This window comes from Scophthalmus maximus, chromosome 3, assembly GCF_022379125.1.
Source record: "Scophthalmus maximus strain ysfricsl-2021 chromosome 3, ASM2237912v1, whole genome shotgun sequence".
Lineage (NCBI taxonomy): Eukaryota > Metazoa > Chordata > Actinopteri > Pleuronectiformes > Scophthalmidae > Scophthalmus > Scophthalmus maximus.
In genome coordinates this window covers 8519759-8545206 of record NC_061517.1, presented here as the reverse complement: position 1 = coordinate 8545206, position 25448 = coordinate 8519759, and the positions used below count along the sequence as shown (strand labels likewise).

General features: G+C 42.7%; 3 protein-coding genes and 1 long non-coding RNA gene across 4 annotated transcripts; 2 read left to right on the top strand and 2 right to left on the bottom strand.

Moving 5' to 3' along the window:
* Positions 1-234: 234 nt before the first annotated feature.
* On the top strand, positions 235-2201 carry mrps25 (mitochondrial ribosomal protein S25). The gene is made up of 4 exons (XM_035644273.2): positions 235-472; positions 1048-1154; positions 1269-1356; positions 1702-2201. The coding sequence occupies exons 1-4, from the start codon at positions 339-341 to the stop codon at positions 1889-1891; spliced, it is 519 nt and encodes a 172-aa protein (XP_035500166.1). The 5' UTR covers positions 235-338; the 3' UTR covers positions 1892-2201.
* A 101-nt stretch (positions 2202-2302) lies between these two features.
* LOC118316440 (rabenosyn-5) lies at positions 2303-9370 on the bottom strand. Its single transcript, XM_035644258.2, has 12 exons — positions 9266-9370; positions 8149-8636; positions 7661-7795; positions 7467-7567; positions 7302-7347; positions 7048-7209; positions 6666-6928; positions 6409-6479; positions 6227-6313; positions 6023-6125; positions 5689-5793; positions 2303-5613 (listed from the first exon to the last, which is right to left on the bottom strand). The coding sequence occupies exons 2-12, from the start codon at positions 8309-8311 to the stop codon at positions 4510-4512; spliced, it is 2340 nt and encodes a 779-aa protein (XP_035500151.2). The 5' UTR covers positions 8312-8636; positions 9266-9370; the 3' UTR covers positions 2303-4509.
* A 2241-nt stretch (positions 9371-11611) lies between these two features.
* On the bottom strand, positions 11612-13882 carry trh (thyrotropin-releasing hormone). The gene is made up of 3 exons (XM_035645181.1): positions 13763-13882; positions 13246-13453; positions 11612-12787 (listed from the first exon to the last, which is right to left on the bottom strand). The coding sequence occupies exons 2-3, from the start codon at positions 13433-13435 to the stop codon at positions 12165-12167; spliced, it is 813 nt and encodes a 270-aa protein (XP_035501074.1). The 5' UTR covers positions 13436-13453; positions 13763-13882; the 3' UTR covers positions 11612-12164.
* On the top strand, positions 13276-24440 carry LOC124849910. Its single transcript, XR_007030538.1, has 3 exons — positions 13276-13440; positions 16263-16356; positions 23946-24440. It is a non-coding gene; the product is annotated as an uncharacterized LOC124849910 (long non-coding RNA).
* Positions 24441-25448: the final 1008 nt, after the last annotated feature.

The following is a 25448-nucleotide window of genomic DNA, read 5'->3' as shown; positions in this document are numbered from 1 at the left end:
AACTTAGAAGCATAGAAATATATATTTATCTGAATTTTGTTTTTTATTTCTTTTGTCATTGTTTTCATCTCTCTCTTCTACACGATGCAAGAAGTGTTATGAAGAAGTGAGTTATCATCCTTGTCTGTTCGCTCTCAGTCGGATAAAAGTGATTAAATGATATCGTACAGCAAAAACTACAACTACCAGGCCGCTCCTCTGTTGCGCTCCTCACTACGTCATCCGAACGCGTCTTGTATCCGTGCCTGCTTGTGCGACAGGTCCATGCTAGCTCCTGTGAGAGGCAGGTTGTTTTCACATGATTCCGCTGTGAGGTGTAACGGAGTTTGTTGTTCAAGATGCCGATGAAAGGAAGGTTTCCGATCAGGAGGACCCTGGAATACCTGCAGAGAAGCGACATCATCTTTAAAAACCGAGTGAAGATCATGACGGTGAACTACAACACGCACGGGGAGCTCAGCGACGGAGCAAGGTCAGAGCTAACGGCTAACGGCTAACGTTGTACTGTGTCTGTGCTGTGTACATAACAATATGATTGTTACGGAACAAATAAGTACAGATATTTACAAATGAGACATATCTAATGCAGTTACTTTAATGTCATTAACTTGAGGAATGGGAGGGAAACGTCAACAGTAATTGTCGCAATTTATTTGATCAACTAATGGATCAACCACTAGTTATATTCAGCTCTAATTTCTTAAGTTGACTTTTACTTGAAGTCAAACAAAACTACCACAGATGGTTCAAATTGTTGAGTACCAACATTTTTCCTCCCAAATTATTAATTTGAGAAGTTGAAATGAACCTTTAAATTCAAACAGTAATATAAGAACAATTGTTAAAAAACACTTCAGTTGGTATTTCACATTAAATCCACTCACAGTTTCTCTACATACTGTAGCTATTACGATATTTATAGAAAACTGCGTCAAAGAATAATGTGGGATACTCTATGTAACTATTCATAAGATATACTATGCAATGCACCAGTGAAGTTGTCATTCAATTGATTGTAATTTGTCCCCCTTTTTTTTTTTTTTGCAGAAAGTTTGTGTTCTTCAATATTCCTCAGATTCAGTACAAAAACCCGTGGGTCCAAATAATGATGTTCAAAAATATGACACCATCACCGTTCTTGAAGTTCTACCTGGGTGTGTAGCTTTTCCACTATATTTTTTTATCCGCCAGTGAAGTATTGATCATTATAATAACTTATTATAACTGTGATTTCATGAAGCTGGTCTAATCTCCGCTCTGTCCTGCAGATGACGGGGAGCAGGTGCTGGTGGATGTGGAAGGGAAGGAGCACATACAAATTACACAACATATAAAGAAGATTTTGGGCAAATCAGAGTAAGATATTCAGCTGTAATTCTGCACGTGGATGATGATTTGTGACAAATACATGACTGTAGGCTTGTGATCTTGGTGCTCAAACATAAATAATATGGATGTCACTTTTCATTTCACTTGGCTCATGCAAATAATTTTAGACCTGTTAAAAATAATATGCACGTTATATGTGTTATTTAATATAGCTAAATCAGGACCCCGGAAACAAGCACCGAAATGAAATCAGACATTATTTGTTTATTCATTTACCTCTGTCTTTTCCAAGGACATTTGACAAATGTCTGATCCTGCAGCAACCGGATGATCTGTTCATGTATTTCTTTTACTGTCTCCCTCTCTCTACAGAGAAGTGTTACAAGCGGAGGCTCGTGCCAAGATGCAGGCCTCCAACCCTGCAAACTTTGGTCCAAAGAAGTACTGTCTGAGGGAGTGTATCTGTGAGGTGCACGGCCAGGTGCCGTGTCCCGGCATCACACCGCTGCCCAAGGAGATGACGGGAAAATACCGGGCAAAGATGGCAGCGTCGCAGGAGTGAAGACGCCCGAGGATGAGAGCGTACGATTCACGATTTTACTGGACAATATTATTATATTGTTTAATTTTGTACAATTACATTAATGGACTAACGCACAGCATATTGTGTTGTAAATATGCGCAAGTGAATGGATGGTTGAGGATCGTCAGTGCCTGGACTGACGGCCTCCACGGGTCGGGGCAGTTAGCGCTTTGGATAACTTGACAACGAACATTGTGTTTGTACATGATGAGGCCTGGTGAAAGATTCTTCACATCTGGATGTGAGCTGAATATTCAAACATTCAAATAAAGCTCAAGATTTGCCCTTGTGTCTGCTGTGACCAGACAACTTTTTCATCACAACCAGACTGAAAATAGATAAGACAGGATCACAGCATTTATGGAAAAGAAAAGGAAAAACACAACCATGTTTTAGAGTAGACAACTTTTTTTTATTGGTGCTGTGATGGAAAGTTAATACAGCGATGTCCGCGTGTCCAGAATTTTGCTGTTGCAATTGTTTTAAATACAGAGGTGTTAGTCAAATTTTAGCTACTTCCAAAGCTAAAATCAACGGCCAACATACATTAAGAAGCTGCTCGTCAACTTATTCACACTTGTCACAAAACATCTAGCATCACCGTTTGCTTAGCGTCTTCTGTGGACAACACAGATAAGTAGTGTGAGATTAACAGGCAACACAAAACACGTTTCTATTGAGAGAAATGTGGACAGTTAGGTTTATTGAAGGACAGACCATAGCAGCACTGAGTGATAATACTTGCTGGCATTCATGTAGTGTAAATGGGTCTAAAGTGTTGCTTTGACCTAACAATTTAGGCGTTGGATTTTTCTGAACACTGGGATTTCTTGTGAATTCTGGTGCCTTAGTTGTTGACTAAAAAGTTGCCTACGCTGCATCTGGAGAGTAGAGTTTAATATATACATGGCAAATGCTGGGACAAGCCAGCTGGATGGACGTCTTTGACTGGACTTCTGAGATGAAACAAACCGAACCGATCACATGCTTTAACATACCAATCTTGGCCAACAGCGCGGAACAAGAGCGATGCTTTGAAAGATTTTTGTCAATTTGTCCAAATGTATAAAAAAAATAATAAACAGAAGCAGGAAGACAGGCTTTTGGCCACGAGCTCCGTAGAAAGACCAGCATTACAAACACTTGAAAGACTCAGAACACATGAATGGCGCAAGACCACTGGACCAGTGGTGCCACTGTAAACATCAAGACCGCACCTGGCAAGCGTCGCACAGCAGGACACGGGCAACCGTTGGTTCACTCGGCTTGCTGTGGCAATTAAGATGCATATTTTTTAAATTGTTTTAAAAAAAGGTCTCAGATTTAACCATGTCAATCCAGATGCACAAAAACTATTATTCAAATCTGCTAGATCATTTCAACCATGCGGAACATGTTTTTTTACACAATATTTTTTCAGTCTTTGATATTTTACTGCAAATTTACCTCCAATTATTAGCAGTGGGTGATTACATCTAACAATTTAATGATCAGGTTCCTTCAAATACTCGGTTGCCCCCAAAAAGACTCACAAAAGTTAAATTTACATGTTATTAAATTAAAACAGTTCCTGACCCAGTTAGAACAGTCGTGCATGATCTTGTTCTTTGGCATTAATTAAATGAACAGCAGGAATATGAATAACCACAAATATAGTCAAATTGTTGTTGTAGTGACACAAAGACATTAATAACAAAAGGACTCCTGTGGACTTAACGCGTCAAAGTTTGAGGGGTTTGGGGGGATTAGTTCTGCATATGTGAAAAGATCTTGTTTGAAGCCATTTTGTGACTCCAGAGAAAAATCAGATTAATCTTCTCGAGTGATGAAGATGACAATTCTTTTTAAATTAAATCTGGGGTTTTGAGAAGTGAACTTTCCAGGCCTCTGTAGCCCGATCCTGCTTAAGGCTACATTAGCCACTACTAGTATAACACAGCCAAATCTCCAGGTTAATGTAAGCAAGAAATTTTGTCAAGGAAGATTTTTTTTTTTAAATCTCTGGTTCTGGTGCATCAATTTTTTAATACTGTCCATAATTTATTTTTAATCACCACGAAGAAAAAACAAAACTATTTCAACATGGGTTTTGTGCATCAATCAATTCCGTGGCTGGTTTGCTCAACTGTAGCCATGGTAACATGTTATGTCTTCATTCATAGCTTCTGGCAGAGAATCACGACGCACATTCTGACTTCCACAAGAACACATTCAGACACAACTCAGAGACAGACCATCTGAATGTCCCATTTAAAAAAGATCTTTCAAGTGGCATTCTTCCATCTTCCATTGTTCATATTTGCAACGCTGCCTGTACAAAGGGATTTTTACTTGTGGTGCTTAAAAAAACTGTGCATGCTGGGATCGCCTCCAGCCTTCTGTGACCCTGTGTGGGATAAGTGGTTTTAAAAGATGTTTGGAAATGAATGGAGTCATTCCAGATGACTGGTCTCCTCTACTTTTCATTCATGGACAAAGCACAGCTTTCTGTGGTGCAGTAGACATCAGCCAAACTAAAACCAGTGGGCTCATTAGTCGTCTAAAGTGAGTTAGCCTTGCAGGACTTGGTAAGTAGCGGGTGGTCATAAGAAAAGGTGTCAGTGCTTCTTCTTCTTTTGCTCTTGTAGGGTGTGCTGCAGCTCTCTCAGGTTCTCTGACAAGAGCTGCACCTCGTCGAGGCGGCCGCTGAGCTTGGCGTCAAAAATGTAGGCCCTGATGTTGTCGATCTGCTGCAGCAGCAGTTCCTCCTCTATCATGTCCAAATCGGGCAGAGCTTCGTCGTCGTCTTCCCCGTCAAAGGGGTTGGTCGACACTCCTGGAGAATTCCCAGAGGCCTCTGTGAAAGGGTTACTTGGGTCGGTGTCGTCGTCGTCCTCAAAGGGGTTCCTGGGTACGGGCTCAGCCGGACTGTTCTCCTCAACGTCCTCCTCAAAGGGGTTGTATTCTTTCTTACCATTGGTCACGTCTTTGTGTTCCCTCTTGATGTCCTCCGAGAAAGGATTGGTTGGATCCTCCTCAACGGGAGTGGAGTCCTCCTCATCAAAAGGGTTGAGGGGAGTGCTGTTCGGTCCTTCGCCACCAGGCGGGGTTATGTGCCCCCCTAAGCTCCTCAACCTGGGAGGCGACTCCTCCTGGCTCGTGAGAGCAGGGAATGCTCTGACAGATGACGGGCTCCTCTCGGCTGTAGGAGTCAGATCGTCTGCTTCAGTGTCTTGCTCTCCCTGGAAGCCGCCTGCTGGGCTGACATCTTGAAACCTCTCCCTGGTGAAGGAAGACTCAGTGGAGCCCACGGCGGGGCCCTGTGGCTCCCTGTCCTCCCTCTCCCAGGCCTCCAGGCGATGGAACTCCCCCAGCTGCAAGCTCCTCTCTTCAGCCAGCCTCTGGGAGAGAGCGATGGCCAGGCTGGTCTGCTGCTGGTCGTATTCGTCCTGCAGCTGACGCAGGTTCTCCTCCAGCATGGTGACCTCGTCTGTTCTCTTGGCCTCCCGCGCTTGGCGGAGGAACGACTGAATGTTCTCAATCTGCTGCAGGAGGGGGTCCTCCAGCTCGCTGCGTGTTTGACCCGAGTCCGCCGAGGGCAACCAGCCACCAGCTTTGGTCATGCGTGGCGCTCTAGGGGCTTGCGGCAGCTCTCCGTTAGCACTGACAGGTGGACGGTTTCTCTCAGGCTCCTGCCTCTTCTTCAGGGCCTCCTGGGCTGACTGTTGAGCAGGAAAGCATATCAGTACCTTGACCGATGACAAAATTTAAAGATAAGCATTGATGCACAGGCTCACCAGTCTCTCTTGTTGGAGTCTCTTCTCTTGTTCTTGTTTCCTCTTTTCTTTTAGCTCTTCATATTTCTCCTTAGTGGGTAAAGACATGAGACCTAACAGCTTCTCCTAAAAGAGGGAGGAGACAAAGAGTGGGTCATTTCAAGGAAAGGAAGGATCAAGGGAGGAAGATTACAGTCCTCCCATAATTCAAATCTAGTCTGGAGGCACTGCATTTAATACAAACAGCTCAGCACAGTGTGATAACTGAAGTAAAGAAAATGATTTAACTAACATAGTGAATCACTTGTCAACTTACACACTTAAGGAACACCAATAAACCAGAGCATGGTCTCACCTGAACAAATAGTGTGGCTGTATATCGAACCATCCTCTGCAGTTGGAGCGACTTTGGATGCGGTGGTGGATCATCTTTAACTCCCAGTGTTAAAATCCTCTTACTGAAAACAAGAAAAACACAGAACTCCAGTTGTAAAAGTCCTTGATTGATTAACATGATGTCTGGTACATTTTGAAAGATTACTCAAGGACCGACTTGTACCTTAATGCGTCAATCAGTTCATAGTATTTCTGTACTTCAAGTCTGAGTCCACCAGCAGTGTCGAGGTTGTACGTGGTTTCTCCGGCACTGTTGGAGCGTACAGCCATGACAGTCAAATATAAAACACATCAACTCACCGTGAAAAGACCATTTCTAAAATGACATTTTCATGTGAGGCTTACTTGAGAGACTCGGCCATTCGGATATATTCGGGAGCCTTTTCATCCACTTTGTCCATGCACATCCTGAGCCTCTGACAGGAAGAAAGAAGTTTTGAGCAAGTGAACAACAGGAAATCCCCAAAAGAAAAACACTGCATGGTGGGAAGGATACGATAGAGTAAACTCTAGACAGCTTGAAAAAGGAAAACACTACATGGACCTGAAAAAAAAGGCAGATTTTGAGTTCAGAAATCCCTTTTCGTGTTTCATGTACCAACCTCATAAAGTTTCACGATGTCAGGCATGTGGTCCTTCTCTTCCAACTTCTGCTGTCTCTTTAACAGTGTGTCCATACAGTGGTGGCAGCAGCGGATCTTCTCGTCGTCCTTTTCCTCCAGCATGGAGGTGACGCTGCTCAGGCTGCTGATGCTGCCTCTCCTGGAGCCCATGCCACTGCTGCCGCCTGCTGCCGGGGGAGACTGGGAGTGACCGGGGCTTCCGTGTGCACACAGGGCTTCTCGTGTCCCGCTTATCAGCTTCTCTGTGAATGGACAAAAGGCCCAAAAAAAATTCACAGAAAGGAGACACGTCGCAAAACTTGACTTTTACAAGATGCCTGATGAGTATTTGGAAGTTTGTAGTATTTTCATTCATACGTACGGGCCAAAGGTATGGGGACAAAGTCCATGCACCTCCGACACATGATAGACCCACAGAGACGACAGTGGTGGCGTCTGTTTCGCATGTTGAACTTGTTTCCACAGTCGGGACAGAACGGGACGTCCGAGTCACTCACCCATGAAACTACAGACTTCTCAATAGCTATAAAGGAGGATGAACAATAATTATTTTACAATTATATGATTAATGATATTTACTGTGAGGACTCTAAATGGAAACGCATGTGGACAAACCTCTGATTTTGGCAGCATCGGAGTTAATCCTGTCGAACGACGTCAACTGAAACAACAGTTTTTTTATGGGAAATGAGTTGGAACAGTTTAGCCCATATAAAGTCTAATTTCAACAGGAAGAAAAATATGGTTTAACTGAGCTGTGTTTTGCTGTTGTATCCACACCTTCTCCAGTCTGATGATGAGCTTGTTGACCTCAATCACATAATGGTCTATCCTGGCTGCCCTGTGTTTTTTGAATACGTCCAGGTGACTTCGAGTTGCCCCTACAAAAGAAAACGCAAAGATATCTGTTAGTATATTATATAAGACATCTGCTAAAACCTCTTTACATTTTAGCGATAATATAATTGCCGCACCCAGTTCCTGAGGCTCCCACATATACGGGTCAACTCCACCATAGTAGAAGGACTCATAGCTGCCAGTATCCGGTCGGTCATCTCCATCCCTCTTTAGGAACTTGTCTTTAGCTTTCTTTGCCTTCTGAACCAAACCTGTGCACAAAACAAATTGGGAGAGAACTGACTCCATGTATAGAAATGGCAAAAAAGGATATTATACAGTATACGCAGAGGTGATTGAGCTTTTGTTTGGGCACAACTAATAATCATTTTCCTTTTTGGCAAGTTTCCACTGGTGCACCGACACTGTGCTGCAGCGTCCCTCAGTCAGCCACAACATGAACCCTCATTATTTAACATCACAGATTATTTAAACCAGTAACTGGGTTCAATGTTGCAGCTGATCCATGTAAATTCACACTCATCAAGCTGTTATTTTAAGAAAGAACTCTCTCTATTTTAAGAAAGTACAAAGTTATTTTTGGAACAATTACACATGGACTCACTTTTAAGTTGCCCCCTCACATGACGGTCATCCCCAGAGTGCTCCTCTTCGTAGTGGTCCTGGAGCTGGTAGAACGACTGCAGGTCTTTCAGGCACAGTGGGCAAAGGAAGCCCTCCTTCACTTCGCCTGTGCCCTCGAAGGGCGGAGGGTAGCCGGAGGCCATGACAGCGGTCAGGAGCTGTGTTGTTCGAGAGGAGGTGCAAGGTGGGATCCTGCGTCGGTCCCCATGTCACTGGGTGTGCGATCCACCCCGCATCAGCTCCATCACGCCAGAAGAATATCCCGGGACACTGAAGAGCGAGATAAGTTTGATTTAACAAAATCCATGAATTAACTTCAACTCTTGACGGGATTTAATATTTATATATATTGATAACTTTCCTTGAAATGCAACAGAGATGTAAACACGTGCTCTACTCGGGACTGTGTGTTTCAACCACATTCGCTCGTTCATACCAAACTATTGCTGCAGAGACACTGTGGGACGTCTATGTGATTGAAACATAAGAGGCAGAAGTGTCACGTTTTGATAGAGATGATGATGTTGAGGCTGAAATATATAAGATTTAGTGAATGAGTGAAGTACAAAAGTTCAAATCTCTAATGTGGTCCACTCGTGAAAAGGTCCATGTCTTTTATTTTGACATGACAGACAACGAACACAGTTTTAGTAGTTGCACGACATTAAGCATTATATATATATGTATGTATATATATATACATATATATACATACATATAGATTGTCTTGGTTGAATGTCCTTTAAAACGAACTTCAATGAGGGTGTGACGCGGCTAACGACAACTGTCAGTTCATTGGTCTAATCCACTAACTTTATCTACACAAACTTAACTGTACGAGCACCATCTTTATTTAGTGTGTGTGGTCATACTCTATAATAACTTGTATTCTTTCATATTTGTGTCACGTTGGCCGCCGCGACACTGAACGATCATGTCACGTTAGCTGGACGATGCTAGCAGCAGCAGCAGCTCTCGCTTTTCTTTAGCATCGTCTCCACAAATGTCGCTGTTATGAAACACGGGGACAAATCACGTCCAACTCCACGACACAAGTGCTCGCAGACTAATCGACACGATGGAGGGTTTATACTTACAGGTGTATGACACAATAGGTGTGTTGTTGATAGTTTGTTTTGTCAGTGACAGCTCGACAACACCAGCTGCAGCAGCAGCAGCGGCGGCAGCAGCCTGGTCATGTGATTAGCAATCCGCCTGTACAGGAAGCGGAGAGGGACACGCGGAACGAAACGCGCAGCAGCATACGGACCCATCACAGCAACATTAAAGGTGACATTATTCTGCTCATATTCAGGTTCATGCTTTTAATTTGGGCGACCTGTTGAAAGGGTTTACATGCGCTAATGTTCAGAAAAGGCATCAGTGTTCTCATACTGCCCATTCCTGCGGCTCCTCTTTTCTCCCTATGTCTAAAACACCCGGGATGCGGTTTAAATGTCCTTCCTATCTACTCTTCCTTGACCTCAGTGGAAAACGTCATGAGGTCAAGGAAAGGTGTAAAGGACAACTGATAGGACTTAGGAAAAGCCGACAGCGCTGCTCAGAGAATCCAACTCGACTTTCACAATACTACGTCCTCAAGCGATGGCGGATGTTATTGCCGTGCGTGAAACCACTAATTTCCGTAGATTGACTACAAAAAACGCAGTGTCTCCATCCGAACAGCTCTTATCATGGGCTGCTGATCAAATACTTCTGGGTGACTTCAAGAACTAGGAAACTTCCTAAGCCATTTTGACAATTAGACCTCGCCCCTGGATTTCTTTTAGCTCTTCCTCCCGATTAAACCCCCAGTCTGCTCTGATTGGTGAGCTGGCCCAGTCTGTTGTGATTGGTCAATAGATTTCAAAAGGTGTAGGAAAAGTCACGCCCCATCACCAGAGAAGTGGAGATTCTCATATTGCAGGCAGGGTTACCCCCAAAAGAGTTCAACTGTGACATCACAGGGGGAGAGAAATCTGAACCAGTCATTTGATTGTGATTTTTGCACTTTAAAACACAATGTGTTTTATATATTAAAACCCAGTGTTTCAGTTGACATTGACAGTGTTTGCTAGCTTCCCTATTTTATATGATAGTAAACATTTTGGGGGTTTTACTGTTGGTCTGACAAAAGGTTTGTTTATTGTTGTATGGCAGAACAGTGTCTTTATAGATGATAGACACTTTCCACCTCTTTAAAAAACAATGATGAGCAGTCAATGCTGCACCAAGGGTTTGCATGATTAATGGAGGAATGTTTCCTAAAAGCTCAAACATGTTGGTGACTGCTTTGGTGTTGGTGGTGGTGGGGTTTGTGGGAATGCAAAATTGGAAACTGCCTCGAGAACTCAAGTTCAGTGAGTTTCAGTTGGTTATTGAATTCATTGCAAGTTTTTTTTCCTGGAATATGCAGCAGAACTTTAAGGTCATCCCTGCATTATTCTTACTCTGAGGCTCAGTGCTTTGAAGTGGACCTTTCAATTATTACAGTTTCTGTTTATATTTAAAAAAGAATTTGTCCTATATGGCCTATAGAGCAATTAATTAAAAACAATTAAATGCCCCAATGCAATTAAGAAAAGAAGAGGAGGATTATTAGGTTAATACCGGGCCAAAGGTCATCCAAATACCATAGAAGGTTGTTCCTGTCATGGGCAAATTAAAGTATGATTCGTAGAGTTATCTCAGATGTCCTCATACATTTTTAAGATTGATTTTGTTTTAATTATGTTTTTTTTCTACATGTGGAGCATAAATCTGAGGGGATTCGTCTAAGAGAAAGTTCAAGGATATTCAAAATTATGTTCTGTAAGACATATATTGTAGATTCAATTTTCTTTGAATTTTGATTCTTTGTTGCAAAATCAATACTTTTTCTGGACTCTAAAATGAACTCAAATTGAACAGTCTGAAAAGGAAAAAAATCTGTCATTGTTGTAACTGCTCCACGAATAGACGGAGTCTCTCAAGTGTGTTTTACGCTCTGTATGCATATCACAGTCTGTGTGAGTGTATGTGTTTCAGAGGAGCATCGCCCTACCATTAGATCTCCATCTCTAACTCACATGCCTCATGAATAATCTGCATATTGATCAGGCTCTGATGGAATAAGCCCAATTATAAGGAAAGGAGGATCCCTGACACTCTCCATCTTCTACTCAACCACATTAATCATTCTCGCTGAGGCAAAGCAGTCGCCCTGTCCAACAAAGCAGGGCGACTTTGGACTACACACTAATTAATCTAAGTTGGGTTGAATCAGCAGTTTAAAATACTGAGTGTGTGCATCTGCTCCAACTAAAAGCAAACAATACGTTTATACCAATGCACTTTATTGTTCAACAAAAACATTGGTGGTAGGTTTTTAAATTTACAACACTGGGTTAAATAGACGTAATCCATGCAATAATGTGTAAAAAAATAATCAATGACACAATTCATTTGCTGTGATATTCGTTATATTTTACATAAATACAAAATAATGAAATGCAAATCAGTCGGTAAATAAGGTTTCTATGCATCAGTGTAAACGCAGCCACTTTGATGTGTTTCAAGCATGAACTGCACTGACCAGTGTGTGTTGCCTCACAGAGGCGACATCGCAAAAGCCAGTAGACTATAATAATGCTTTAATCAAGGACTTGACTTAGGCAGTAACTGAAAAAATACAGAATAATGATAGCGATCATTTATTAGTAAAGTTCAACATAGAGCACAAACTCTCATGAAAACCTTATCAACGGTGATAAAAGTCAGTCTGAAGGACATTTTACGCACAAGCTCTCCAAGCAGACAAACTGCAGATCAATGGTTTTGCAGTGATGATACAATAATTGTCTGCCGATGGAAGAAACGGGAAAAACAGCGGCACAAAATGATAAATGATGTCAATAATTTTTTCAATTTTTATAATACGTTATGGTCACTTCATTTACACATTTATTTGTTTACAACACACCATTACGCACAGCAGAGGTTATATGTTTCTTGACCCTACTCTCCTTTCACTAAGTCCTGCTCGGGTGTGAACCTTTTACCCGGGTGTTGCCTCTTCTCCTCGGCATGACTCTTGCTGATGTTGTCTAAAAAGTCGAGCAGCAGACTCGTCTTGCTGCAGCTCGTGGGGTCCAATACGTCACACGGACTGTTCGTGCCCAGATCCGGACTCGAGTTATCCCAAAACCGCTTTCCTGGGTGTTGACGCTTTTCCAACCCCGCGAGGTCTTCGTCTCCCTCTGCGCCCGCGTCCCAGTCCCCGTCGCCATCCCCGTCGTCAGGCTGGCGCTTACCTGGGTGCTGGCGTTTGCTGTGCAGCACCAGGTAGCGCTTGCCGGGGTGCTGGCGTTTAGAAAGTTCACTCAAGAGTATAACGGGGTCGTCAGAAATGTAGCCCCCCGCGGAGCGCTTCCCCGGGTGCTGTCTCTTCTGGAGCTCCGTGAACGAGTGTATTTCGTCTTCGCGTTTCCCCGGGTGCTGTCTCCTCTGAACGTCCAGGTACTGGTCCTCCTCGTCCTCCTCTCTCCTTCCCGGATGCTGCCGCTTCTCCAATTCGTCTCCGTGTCTCTTGCCGGGATGCTGTCGCTTCGTCACCCATTCTGGCTGAGGGGTAAATCCCTCTGGAGACAGGAAAACAACTTTGAACCTCTTCAAGCCGAAACGTGACCGTCTCCCGAGCTCGTCTACACACACCGTGCGGAAATTACGCACACGTTTGTATAGTTGGTGGGCCACGCACAACGCAATATGTGAAGATTGTTTTTCATGTTCATATTCTATAACACAATTAAAAACTTTATTTGTTATTTCTATTTGTAATCATCACGCTGAAAAGATCAAAAGTTGGCGTAAAGCTCATGCTGCTTTGAGCATCTATGTGCTTGCCACTATAGTTCAAGAGTTTTTAGGTGAAACCATTGAACAAAAACTCTAATGTCCATGCAGTGGTATAGAAGAAATATACCGACAGACATAAGATTGCTAATTGAGCATTTTAAAGTAAACTGTGGAACTATTTAGCATCAAACGAATTCTGGTGTCGCCCATAAAATTGACGCAAGACGTATATTTTACGCACCGCTCCTGTCGTCTTCGTCCTGCATCTTTGCCAGGATGGACCGTATCAGGAGACTCTCCGCTCTCTGGAGAAGGATGTCGTCTATGGTCCTGCCGTCCGTGTCCTCCTCGGCGGGGATGCCCTGTCCTCCGCACACCGCCAAGTTGAAGAGCACGAGAGAAGCCAAGATGAGGAGGCACGTCGACTTCATGGCAAGTAAGTGGGTCGTCTGTTGGAGAAATAGAAAAATGAAACGTGGGGTAAAGGTGAACTAGTCTAGGAACGCGTGGTTACACTGCATCATATTTCTAAGGTCATTTGACTCCATGTAAAGACCAAAAGTCTATAACAAATGGAAAACGATCACAAACGACTCTTTCTTATTTTCCAACTTATCATTCCAACTTGTCATGGGTATTTTTTTCCCTTAAAGCTGACCACTGTCCTTAAATTCCGAGTTATTATAAAATCCTATGTAGCAGCAGTTCAAACTTGTTTCACTGGAAGAGAAAAGATGGACAGTAAAAATGAACCTCACCTGAAGTATCCAAACTCTGCTCGTTCCTGGCCGCCGACGGTGATGTTGCTCTCGGTTGCTCTGAGCCTCTCGCAGCGGTGGGTGACCCGCAGAGGCCAAGTCCAGAGGTATGAGCAGAGGAACTCTCCGCCCGAGCCTTTATACTCACCAGTCACTGTCGTCACGCCGACGCCGGAGTCATTTTTCAGGATCCCTCGTCCCTATTGATGTCACTAGTCGTGCGCAACCGACGTGGTGAATGATCCTCCTATAGGGGCCTCTGTCCAATTTATCATTTGAAAAAAAAACAAATAAAGGGCCAGAGAGTGAGAGATAGACAGCTGGCTCTTCTACACAATGACTGGATAAGATCAATTCAATTAGTAGAAATGTTTTTCAAGTGTAGGGCTGTGTAACGCACAAGCTGCTGTATTAATCCTAATGATGGATTTTTCATTGCTGTTTGCGATTATATAGGCGAGTATCCTAAATCTAAAGGGCCTATGGGACATTCATATTTTCCATAAATAACCTATAAAATCGAAAGACTCGGGAGGGGGAGAGCTGAACCCATCTGGTTCTTCTGAATACAAATAACGCACTTTCTGGTCACGATGCAACGCAGCTTAATGTATCAGAGGAGGCTGTAGCAAGATTGACACGGAGTGGGAGCAGGGGATTTTCAAGCAACCAGAAAAAGCGGTGCTGTAAAATCTGTGGGAGTTTTCATATTTAACCTCACAGCATCCACAGCTCCCTTTTATTTTCTCTTAAGTAGCTTCAAGGTTGGTAAAATCAATGTATCTCCATTAGAGCCATATGGTGTTCACACTGAGGGAAAGACTCTTAGGCTGCATCAAATGGAAATACTCCAGACAGTTGGACATTTTATGATCTCCAATAGAATTTCCAAAGAACGTCTGGAGGTTTGCTTGGCTGCATCGCCAAGGTTTGTAATGACTGACCCAGACAGAGATTGTTGATTGGAGTTTATAAAGTTAAATAAATAAATCAAACTTGGTTATTTGAGTTGTTGCCTCATGCTCATCTACAATATCCTTGCAGATGAAGAAAGGTGAACCCTAGTATGACCTTTACACCTTTAAAGCATCAGTCAACACAAACAAAACAACGACATGTTCCCTCTGTGTTCCATCTCCATCCAGACTCTGACTGTCAGTTGAGCTCAATGAAGTGACGCCACAACTGGGTCGGTCAAGAGTACTAAGGATTTTTGTGTTTAACTGTTTGAATTCCAGGTCAGAAAATCCCTTTTTTTAAGGCGATTTGACCCGTTACCTGTTGAGCAGCAGCAAAACAAAGTATGCGTCTCATAGCCAAAATTTTTATAAAAATTACCTGTATGAAAATATACCTGTAAATATATCCTAGTCCATTATACAGAGTCAAATCACTGCACGGTCTGAATGAACTCCCATAATCACACTCAGTCAGTGGTGAATACCATCGTGAATTGAATTGACCGTATAATGCCATAATTACTTGCTTTCAACGTGCTGTCACGTTCAATACTTCAAGCTGGTTTAGTCTCCTCCCGAGTGTGCAGTTAAAAACATCAATATCATGGTGGAAATCAGTACGTATGCTTATTGCCTGATGATTTCTCAGTATCTTCACCTCATCTATAGCTATAAAACTACAGCTATCTTTTCTTTTTTTTTTTACTTTCTGAGGGAAAAGAACAATCTCTGTTTGACATTCCCTCTGCTGTAACAATGAAAGAATAAAAAAGATCCGTATCCTCTCACAAGGTGAAGTTCGTCAGAATATTGACATTTAATTAAACGCTTAAGCACTAAAAATAGTATGTTTGTTAAACGTTGTGCGTTGTCAGTTACAATGTGAACAAGATCAAATATTTCCCTGTGAGAACAGACTCCGTCTGGGAGGGGCTCCTTTCTGCACGGCCTCGCCTCAGACAACCACGGAAAGCAAAAGAGGCACAATTAAGACAAGTCTGATCTGTGTGGGAAACGACCTCCTCACGTCCGTCATGTGGGCTACATGTCCCCTCCCTCCTATGAGGCCAAGAGTGTAAAGACACGGCCGAGGGAACCAATTAATTGCCCAAGAGAGTGTGTTGGATTCTAAGCATTTAGAGCCAGCATGTGCTGCTTAAACATTGGAAAGTTTGCAGCACGCGTGCGGCGAGCGAGCGAGCGGTCGTGATACTGAAGACGTAGCACAATTAAAGCCGATGAGTGATTGTTGCCGCAGATGTTGGCGACATTTACGTTGTCACGTTAGCACGATAGGGCCGTAATTAAAATAAGCCCTCCTTTCTCTTGATTTCACTTTCGGTCGTCCTGCGCAGAAAAAGCTCACCATCAGACTCTTTCGGAGGTGGGAAATCACAACAATTAGTATTCCATATAGCTCATGTACTGAGGAAGAGGACAGGCTAAGTACACAGCCTGTGCGGCATGTGAAAATAATAAGACTCATTAGCCTTTATCCTGTTTATTCTCGCTGGTGTTGATTATATATTTTCTCTTGACAGTTGTGGTGAACAGGAAGCTTCTGCAAAGAACAGCTACATCCAGTGTGTGTATTCTGATGGATGCTGCTGTGTCACGAAGACATTAGATCACTGGGTGAGCAGCTTTCGTCAGCTTTAACTTTCACTAAACTGCCTTTCTTTTAGCCAGGTTATATCGCCATAGTAGCCTTATTGCGTGGTATCAACTTCAGTGGATCAGTGGCCGTTTTCACAAGAAGGACTTTGACTATGTTTTAGATGAAACTAATAGAATGTACAGTATAATATCACCGTAGCATCAAGAACTACTTGAATAAAGAGATTCATATGATGATCTCAGTGAGGAAACTGGTTTAAACACAGCAACTAAAAAAAAGATAAAGCATCGACCTCACATCTTTGCTAAGTTCAAGTTAAGCTGTTTTATGAATGTTAACTCTCCAGAATCTTTGTCCTTCATTTCTCTGATGATCTCCGGTGACATTGCTCACGTTTATTCTCAATAAGTTCGGACTGACACAAAGTTTCAGTTTTATTTAGTGTCAGGTTGACCGTGATATCGTCGAGCAGGATGTGATCTGCATTTGGCTCATGATATGTATTTTTATGGCTCACCGAACAGTGACAAGGGTAAAATATAATGCTAAAGATGAACTGAATCACATAAAACAGACAGATCTGTTTGGCTCGTGACACGTAGCAGTCGGAGGGCAGCAGGTGGGGGTTTTCTCAATCATGAAGTTTATACCGTTCGAGAAACGAACTGCTGTGATCAATAGCCACAGTGGTGATCGATGCCTCTTAGCCTAGTTCTGAAATCACATTGAAGCACAGCCTCTCATGAATAACTGCCTAATAATCCTCTGATATTTCTTTCCGTGCTGAGAATGAGGGATGTTTTGGTTGCTCAACAATAAATGAGTTCAGAGAAGGAGAAAAAACAAAGTTCAGTCAAAACTCATTGAAAGTAGAGTGCGGGTCTGTGGACAGGTGAAACCCAACACCTGGATGTTAAAAGACACGTCGTCTGACTGTGAAAGCAGCTGCGTGTTAGCAGCGGAGAGTAACAGGCGGACAAGACGAAGACAGACACTAAGAAACAAAAAAGATAAATATATAAATGCAGAAGCGAGTCTGTGTGGACGGCGTGATAACCCTGTCCCCCGATAAATGGCAGTGGCCTGACAGAGGTCACTGAGGCGGGGAATGAGTGACAGTTTACAGGGTGCACTGGTGGAGAAGGCTGTGTGTGTGTGTGTGTGTGTGTGTGTGTGTGTGTGTGTGTGTGTGTCACAGGTCCTGCAGACAGACTCAGTCACGGTGGGGAGCTTGTTGTCCTTATCTTGCATATTAATATTGTGCAGAGATTCAAAGTAAACCCAATCTTTCCAGTTGAAATCATTCGTCATGCTCATTCAAATGCGCTGGATCACGGTTATTAATCATTTCTTTTTTATGAATTTTTTTTCTACTGTCAGTAGAAGCATTTTTAAGCATACTCTCTCTCTCTCTCTTCTCTCTCTCTCTCTACATACATATATATATATATAGTAGATAAGATTGAAACCATTTGATATCTTTTGGATATATAAATAAGTTCACAAAAGAATGTGAGTTCTCACCCGAGGTGATTGTTTACCCTTTATGCTCCGTGAGAGAGCTGTGCCAGTTGAATGGTTGGAGCTGTTAGTGAATAATATTTGACCTGAAGTGCTTGGTGGGTGTCTGTAATAAACTCATGAGAAAAAGAGTGGATGAGGGACAGGGGCAATTTGCATCAGAGAGTGTATGTTCACTGGAAGTAAATATCAAAATGGGTTCTTAAAGGGCTCGCGCAGCGGGTGAGCGGCCCCCCGTCGCTGCACATGACATAACAACAATGTGTGACCTCGGATCCATGCCATGACAATCCTGCACACTGCAGCTGCGGGATAACTGTAGAGGAGGGTGTGACATCAAGCGAAACACAACTAACCCTGCCACCGCTGCAGGATGTCAACAGTATCACTATAAACGATTGACTCTGTGTCTCTCTGCCTGCCTGTCGGAGTTTCAACACTCTCAACAACTGCCAATCCGATCAGGTTCAAACTTGAATGGTGTATTGCTGGGAAAGTGCAGGGTCGACTGTTACGTTTTTTCCCCGACAAGCAGCAGTTTGAGAGAAAGGTTCAGATGTAGATTTTGTTTTAAATACTACTTGATATGAAGAAAAAGGCAGAGTTGAATCAGGAGCAACTGGACTTCGTTTTAGATTGTTGAAGACGTTTACCTCTCATCCAAAAGTCTTCTTCAGTTCTTCTTCAGATTTTTCAGTTCCAACTATTTGAAAAGCTGCACATCATGTCTATACAAGGTTTCAAAGCTGACAATGCATATCGGAGCACAATTAGGTCGAAGGAAAGGCCTGCAGAGCTCGTAGACACGATTGTGTCGAGGCACAGATCTGCCTTTATAATTGTCACATAGAAGAAGTTTGAAAACTGGAGGAGGGCTTAAGAGAGATGTGACCAAGAACTGTGAAAACAAGATACATGATGCCCAGGGTCGGGTTTCAATTTCTTTGTTAACTCTTGTAGTGATTCTTATTTTGCCATTTTGTTGCCAAGAAACTCAAATCTATGCTCAAACTCTGAAAGCTGGAGTTCCCATATTGACTCAAGTATCATCTCATTTTTCATCCCCCAGAATATGTAGTTGGAGTCACAATATACATACAGATAGGAAGACATGTACAAGCCCACACTGGCGTGCGCGCGCACACACACGCACACACACGCACACACACACACACACACAGGAGAGAAAGAGTATTTAGTATTATTTATTTTCAAATATCATTTCTGTCTTAAGCTGTGTCTGATGCACTGAGAATCCCATTATCTCCCAATAACCTGTGAGGCGCCTGTGTGTTTCTCCAGCCGGAGACCATGATTGGTGCACCACTACCACATGGTACAGCTCACTTATCATTGCGCTCCCTCTCTTTCCATCCGTGTCTGTCCTCCTTGGTTTTCACACCCCTCCATCACAGTCAGGTGGTGTCTGGCACCGGCCGTGATTGTGGAAGATTGAGCTGATCTTACGGCCTCACGCCCAGCTGAAATGGCAGATGCGAGGTTTTAAATATTTCAATCTTCGGGACTGATGAGGGAAGGGAATATATCTCACAGTAAAAAAAAAAAAGTTCCACAAAGAGTCTATAATCACAACACTGCAGAAATAAAAATCTCCATCTTATCGAGCCATTCGGTCTGTGATTGAGACCCCAAACCCCAATTTTGCTAGAAAAAAAAGAAGAAAAAAACAAACTAATTTGAAAAAATAAATGTATTTCAACCTGTAAGCCTGATAATTTACTTGATAATTCATCAGAATTGATTTCACTGTTTGAATTGATACACAGACAGATACACGGGCAAGTAATAATCCCACAAAGTTTACCGGCCTTAAACTTTACCTTGCAACCTTCAATCTTTCAATTCTGCTCCTTGTTCTGGTGCTGCACACCAATTCTGATCTAATCGTACAGCTAAACAAGCTATATTTGGCAACTTGTTGTATAAACATTTGCTGAACAATATAAAAATTAATTTTCCAAGACCAGATATTCAGACCTTGAAGCTCAAAAATGCTCCAAGCGAAAACATTTCCCGTCATCTAGCTGTTAGCTCAAGGAAACTCAAATATCAGCCCTTGAGTCATTTTGTCTCATTTCTGTTGTCGTCACTTCACGTCAAACATACTGTGGCAAGAGTGACGGTGTGTTTATTGGTGTGTAAGTATTGAGGAAGGTTGATTTATTTTTGGGTTTGTCCTTCTTTCCACCCCTTGCTCTGTTCTCCAAGCCGTCTAACACGCCGACAAACACTTGCATACACCCTCACACTTCGTTCACCTGTGTTAGTGGCTTTTTGAGCTCTCAATCAGAAGGTGGTCCTGAGGGAGGTTGGACGAGGACTGCTTGATTGTGTCTTTGTTGAGAAGAGTGCGGGGCAGCTATTTCTGTCTTCCACAGTGCTCAGTGGGAGAGGCCCATGCGGTTGACCGTCTTGATGAGCAACACACTGATTCAAGATCTGATGTCAGATCACCAACAACATCTTCCGACCCCTTACTCACCGCGACAGGAGACGGTATAGGACGTATGCCCAACTTATGGCGTGCATGGCGAAGATGGCTCGGGCCACGTGAGCTGAAAGATGTAACAATCAGAGAGTCAGACTTCTCGGGCTGCTATGAAAAGCGCCCATGTGAAACCAATCAAATGGAGACCAGAAAGGCACTTAGAAGAGCGCATACCTCCGCCAAGGCCCAACAACAGTCAACTTCATTTCAATCAAGCTGCACCCAATTGCACACACTAATAGATATCAGGCCCCTGAATATGCCAGATTTAAAAAAAATCAAGATCCATGCTTTATTTCCTGGGAAATCAGTGATAATGTGTGTGGGGAAAAGCCCTATCTCGCGGTGTTGAAGAAAAAATGAGAAGGAAAAAAAATCCTAGATCTGCCCCTTTGTCCAGCTCCATACCAAGATTTAAAGGGGTTCTTGACCCAAGTCTTATCCCTCCACCAAGTTTCGTGGAAATCTGTCGAATAGTTTTTATGTAATCCTTCCGACAACCCAACCAACCAGCCCACCAAAGAAACAAATGAAATTGAGCGGAAACATAATCTCCTTGGCGGAGGTAACAAACGAACAGGGGTGAAAACATAACCTCCTTGGAGGTTAAAATGAACCTCCATACAACAAGAGGAAAAAGTCCTTCTCTCTCTCACATGTCCTGTGTTTTCTCCAGTTTTGTTTTTTTAGCACCTCTGAAGGCATAGTGGAGAGTTTGCATACTGTCTTGTTCAGGGTGTGTCATGCTTGGGAAGACCACCGGGGTAGACCAGTCGACTCACGGAGGAATCCCTCTGAGATGTATGACTGTCGCAGCAGGTGGTGATTCTCCTTATTGACCCAGTCCCAGGAGACAGCAGAGGGGAACGTCCTGTCTGCTCTGTCAGTTGTGATCAGGCTCTAGCCGGGGAAACAATACTCCACATCTTCCTTTGCTGTCACTACCAAGAGAGACGCACCTGAATCAGTTCTAACCACATTGCGTTCATTTTGTTACGGTCAAGTGAAAGCACGTCCCATGAGGTCACAACTGTTGTTGTCCAGCTTCACCTTTGCTAACGAGGTTGTGTTCAGTTGAGGCTCGCTGACATTTCTCACAGCTATTGACATTCCATCTGAATTTGGACCATATTATATCACTCCGACATCAGACAAATCAGTCATCTCCCGGGATGACAAAATGGTTGCTGTTTAAAATAAAGAGCAGCACTGACAGGGTCGTCTGTTCCACCAACCCAATTGTCTGCGTCGTCCGTACATGAAGATCTCTCTGCAATGCTCGGAGAGGTTGTAAAGGTCAGACTGCAGAAGAGTTGATCTAGGAGTAGTAGACGATCATGTTTTGTTATGACTGAACTCTAGTCACAGCTCTGTAAGATGCTGTACATGAGACAAGAACATTGTTAGAAGTCGAACACATGACAGGCAAGAATTAATCCGGTGTCACACTGCTTTAACTCAATCATTATCTTCTGAGTGAAGCAATTTTCTTTCTGCAGATCAGCTGCATTGACTGGTAGGTGTATTTCCACTTGTTACTTTTTTTCTCCAAACCTGATCTTAGACAAATGGAAAAACATAATAGCCTTGTGGCAATGGATATTATTTGACATTTTGAAATTTAACCATGGTTGGAATGAGGGTTACCACTCTGTACTCTCTGTGTTACAGCGTCAAAGGATAAGGTTGGTTTTATTCTAAACCAACTTGTTTTAAACTAAACTAACTTTTTCTTACTATGAACCAAATCCATGAAAACACCAAACACCGATGTGCGCAGTCATTCATCTCTCAATGCCTCCCATCTTCCCTCCCCTGTCTGTGGCACGAAGTCACAATCCCAGTGGTTCCAGCAGAGATTTGAAAATGGCTGACGCATATAGCTGAATGATGACACAGTTGGATACAGATATCCGCAGTGGATGAATCCAAAGAGATTTTGAATTAATGAATTTCAAATACCAGCAATGCTACTGCATTAGTTGTATTTTGTGTTTAATGACAAAATGTTTTTTATCATGCTAACAATCTAAACATTGTGCTGCTTACGTACAGCCTTGGATTTGTTGTTTGAATATGAAGCTACTGGCAGCAACAAGCAATCGTACAGCTACTAGTTTAGCTCATCTAATTTGGTCAATCCAATCAGAAACCAAATTGTAAAAATGTGTGATTTTATAAGGGTGTGTGTTTTAAAAAAAAGTTTTTGAGCATTAGTGGAGGTAAAACGGCACATGGGGAATAAGATATCAGGCTTTGCCTACACAGGCCATTCTAAGCAGTATCAATTAAAGTCTTTTTGTGCAATTTGGTCACAAGAAACAAAAATGGCCGTCTTTATCCTGTAAATATGCTTCCTGCTTCTTAGAATTTGAAACAAATTCAAAATCAATCACCAGCATATTCAGGCCTTTGCATAGCCCTCGAATGTCCGAGACAACTTTATTTGAAGATGGCTCATAATGAGACTGATTCATTTCTTTGTACAGATGAATGAGATGGCTATGTGTTGTTATTGTGGACAGGAAGTTGAGAGGATGTAGACTGACAAAGGTGGGACAGATGGGATGAGTCAACTGAATCACAAAATCACTTTACTTAGGCCCTTTGTCAAAGCTGAAACACCCTTTGAGCTGCTCAGAAAGTAAGTTGATTTGAGTAAAAAAAGGCCACTTAAGAGAACACAATGACATGGTGATTGTGGTATAGGTGGCATCTGTATTGTCCTGGAGCCATGAATACGGTGGGATTTTCTTTTCTTTTTTCACAATGCAGATTCTAAATAACACGCAAATCAATTTGTTGGCTCAAAGTGATGCTCAAAATGAATCATGTCCATGGTGTCTTGTTTACTTGCAGCTGACCTATTCTCCTGTCTATGCGAGATGCAGTTATTCCCATGTGGAAAAAGTTCAAATGTCATGATAAAAATAAATCCTGATCCTGCCAAAATGACCTTTAGTATTCCTTCCATGTTTTGCCTCCTTCATCATTTTTTCCTGATGCTTCCAGGACCTAGCTTTTTCAATTTTCCTTAGTTTTGCCAGTTTGATGCATTAAGGTGGCTAAGGCCTTCAAATGCATGGACACAGAGGGCAGGAGTGATTGATTGATCGTCTGAAGTTGTGTCTGCATGTGACTTACTGTAGCTAACAGATAATAGCTTTGTGATGAGGTCCAGTGCTCACACGCAACTTCCAGCCTTTGAGCAAGGCCTCGGTCCACACACCCACCACTGAGATTGATTCTCGGTCTGCCGTTAAAACTTTGATGGACTTCTGTGAATTGAGATGATAGCTTTAAAAAAAAAAAATCCACTTAAGTTTGTTTCACTCTAATAGGTTTGAGTTAATGGGTGAAATGGAGGAATCACAAAATCAGATATTGAATCTATTTTTACTTTATGCTTGATTCCTTTTTTGATCACTTTAGTCAGACTAAAGAATGAACTATCTTGCCCCGTCAAGCATTGCTCTTGTTTACTAGACCAACATGGAGGGATTTCATGCTTCTGTGTTACCAGTCTCAAGTTGTGTGATCAGTCTCGAGCCCCCTCCTGTCTTTTCTCCCTGTCAGACAGCCCTGTCATTGTCTTGCTGCCTTGCCACCCTGCCAACCAAATGCCTGCCTGCTGCCATACTGACGGAGCTGAGGAACAGTGAGACTGACAGTCAGGATGACTCACCAGCCCCAAACGACTTCTTTAAAGACACCCCTACACGATCAACATCCGCAACACATCCAAAACAGGAACAGGACCAAATCTGGAGAACTGAAAGTATGTTGTAAGATTTTGATTTCAATTTTTCAATTCTATCCATCATGTACACATAATACCACAAAACAGCAATGACAAGATAAAAACTCCAATCACCCAAAACAATTTAAAGTGCTATTGTCATTTTTCTCCCCATGTGGTTTCTAAGAAGACTGATTTATCATTTTTCTTAAAGCTATTGCTTTTCCATGCCTACATAAAAATCTATTTTCCCCTCCAGAACTTTAGAGACAGGAATTGCATATACAGTAATTTGTGGCTGTAGGGAAGGGTATCAAGGACATTTGAGTCACGCTTGCTCAAACAGACACAAGCAGGTGTGTTCACAGATCTCACAACAGGTGCAGGTGTAACTGAGTGCTTTTATATGAGCTCATGTGCATGTGTACAGCTGGCCTCAGCACAGATACGGCTCGAGGTGCTTGCCATGAAAAACGCAGGAAGAATAAAAGAGATCTTGATTGTGTGTCTCACTGAAACATTTGAGATTGATGCCCTTAATAGATTTTTGAAAGTGTTGATGAAAAGAATATCATACGTCTTATCCTGTATCCGATTTCCACAGTCCTGCAGGTCGATTTCTATAAATATACTCAAAATATTTTTCATTCTCTTGAAGGTGGTTTAGGCGGTTTTGAGGTTTAGTATGAGACAGGATATCCGAGAGTTACTAACAATTGTGGCTGACTACACATTCATTTTATTTCATTGCACACCTGCACATGGCCTCTTTTTTACCGAGGTCACATATTTCAAGTTGTGGATGAAGGCGTGGGGTGAGTGAGCTGCTGGATATAGGTGCTAAACTGCAGACGGCTAAGCCAACTCTGCCTGGGCTCTTTATAATGACTTTGCAGCTGGTAACGTAGCTGTTGTCTCTATGATCTGCCTTTGGTGTTTGCTGTTATAGAAGCTGTATTGCTGCAGCTGCTCGACGGGTTCGCTTTTGAAATATCGATGTCAGAATATTTTGGAGAATTATCAAAGACTAGTAGACTGAAGTTGTCGAGCTCAGAGTCACACAAGCACCGCTGTGCGGATTGACACACACGATAGAGCAGCACATTTGTGCACTCAGCAAGAGTTCCCGCTCACCCCTCACAATTAAATGAAGACACATTTATCTTACTGATGAATCCAGAATTCACTGTCTTTCTGTATGACTGTCCTTCGATTTTGTGCGATTATTGCTGGGGACTCGCAAACAAATTATTACTGGAATTTCAACTGAGGGTGAAATGGATGCTGTGGCACTTGGGAAATGGAATTGAAGTAGAATTGGACGGATGAAAATCTAAAGC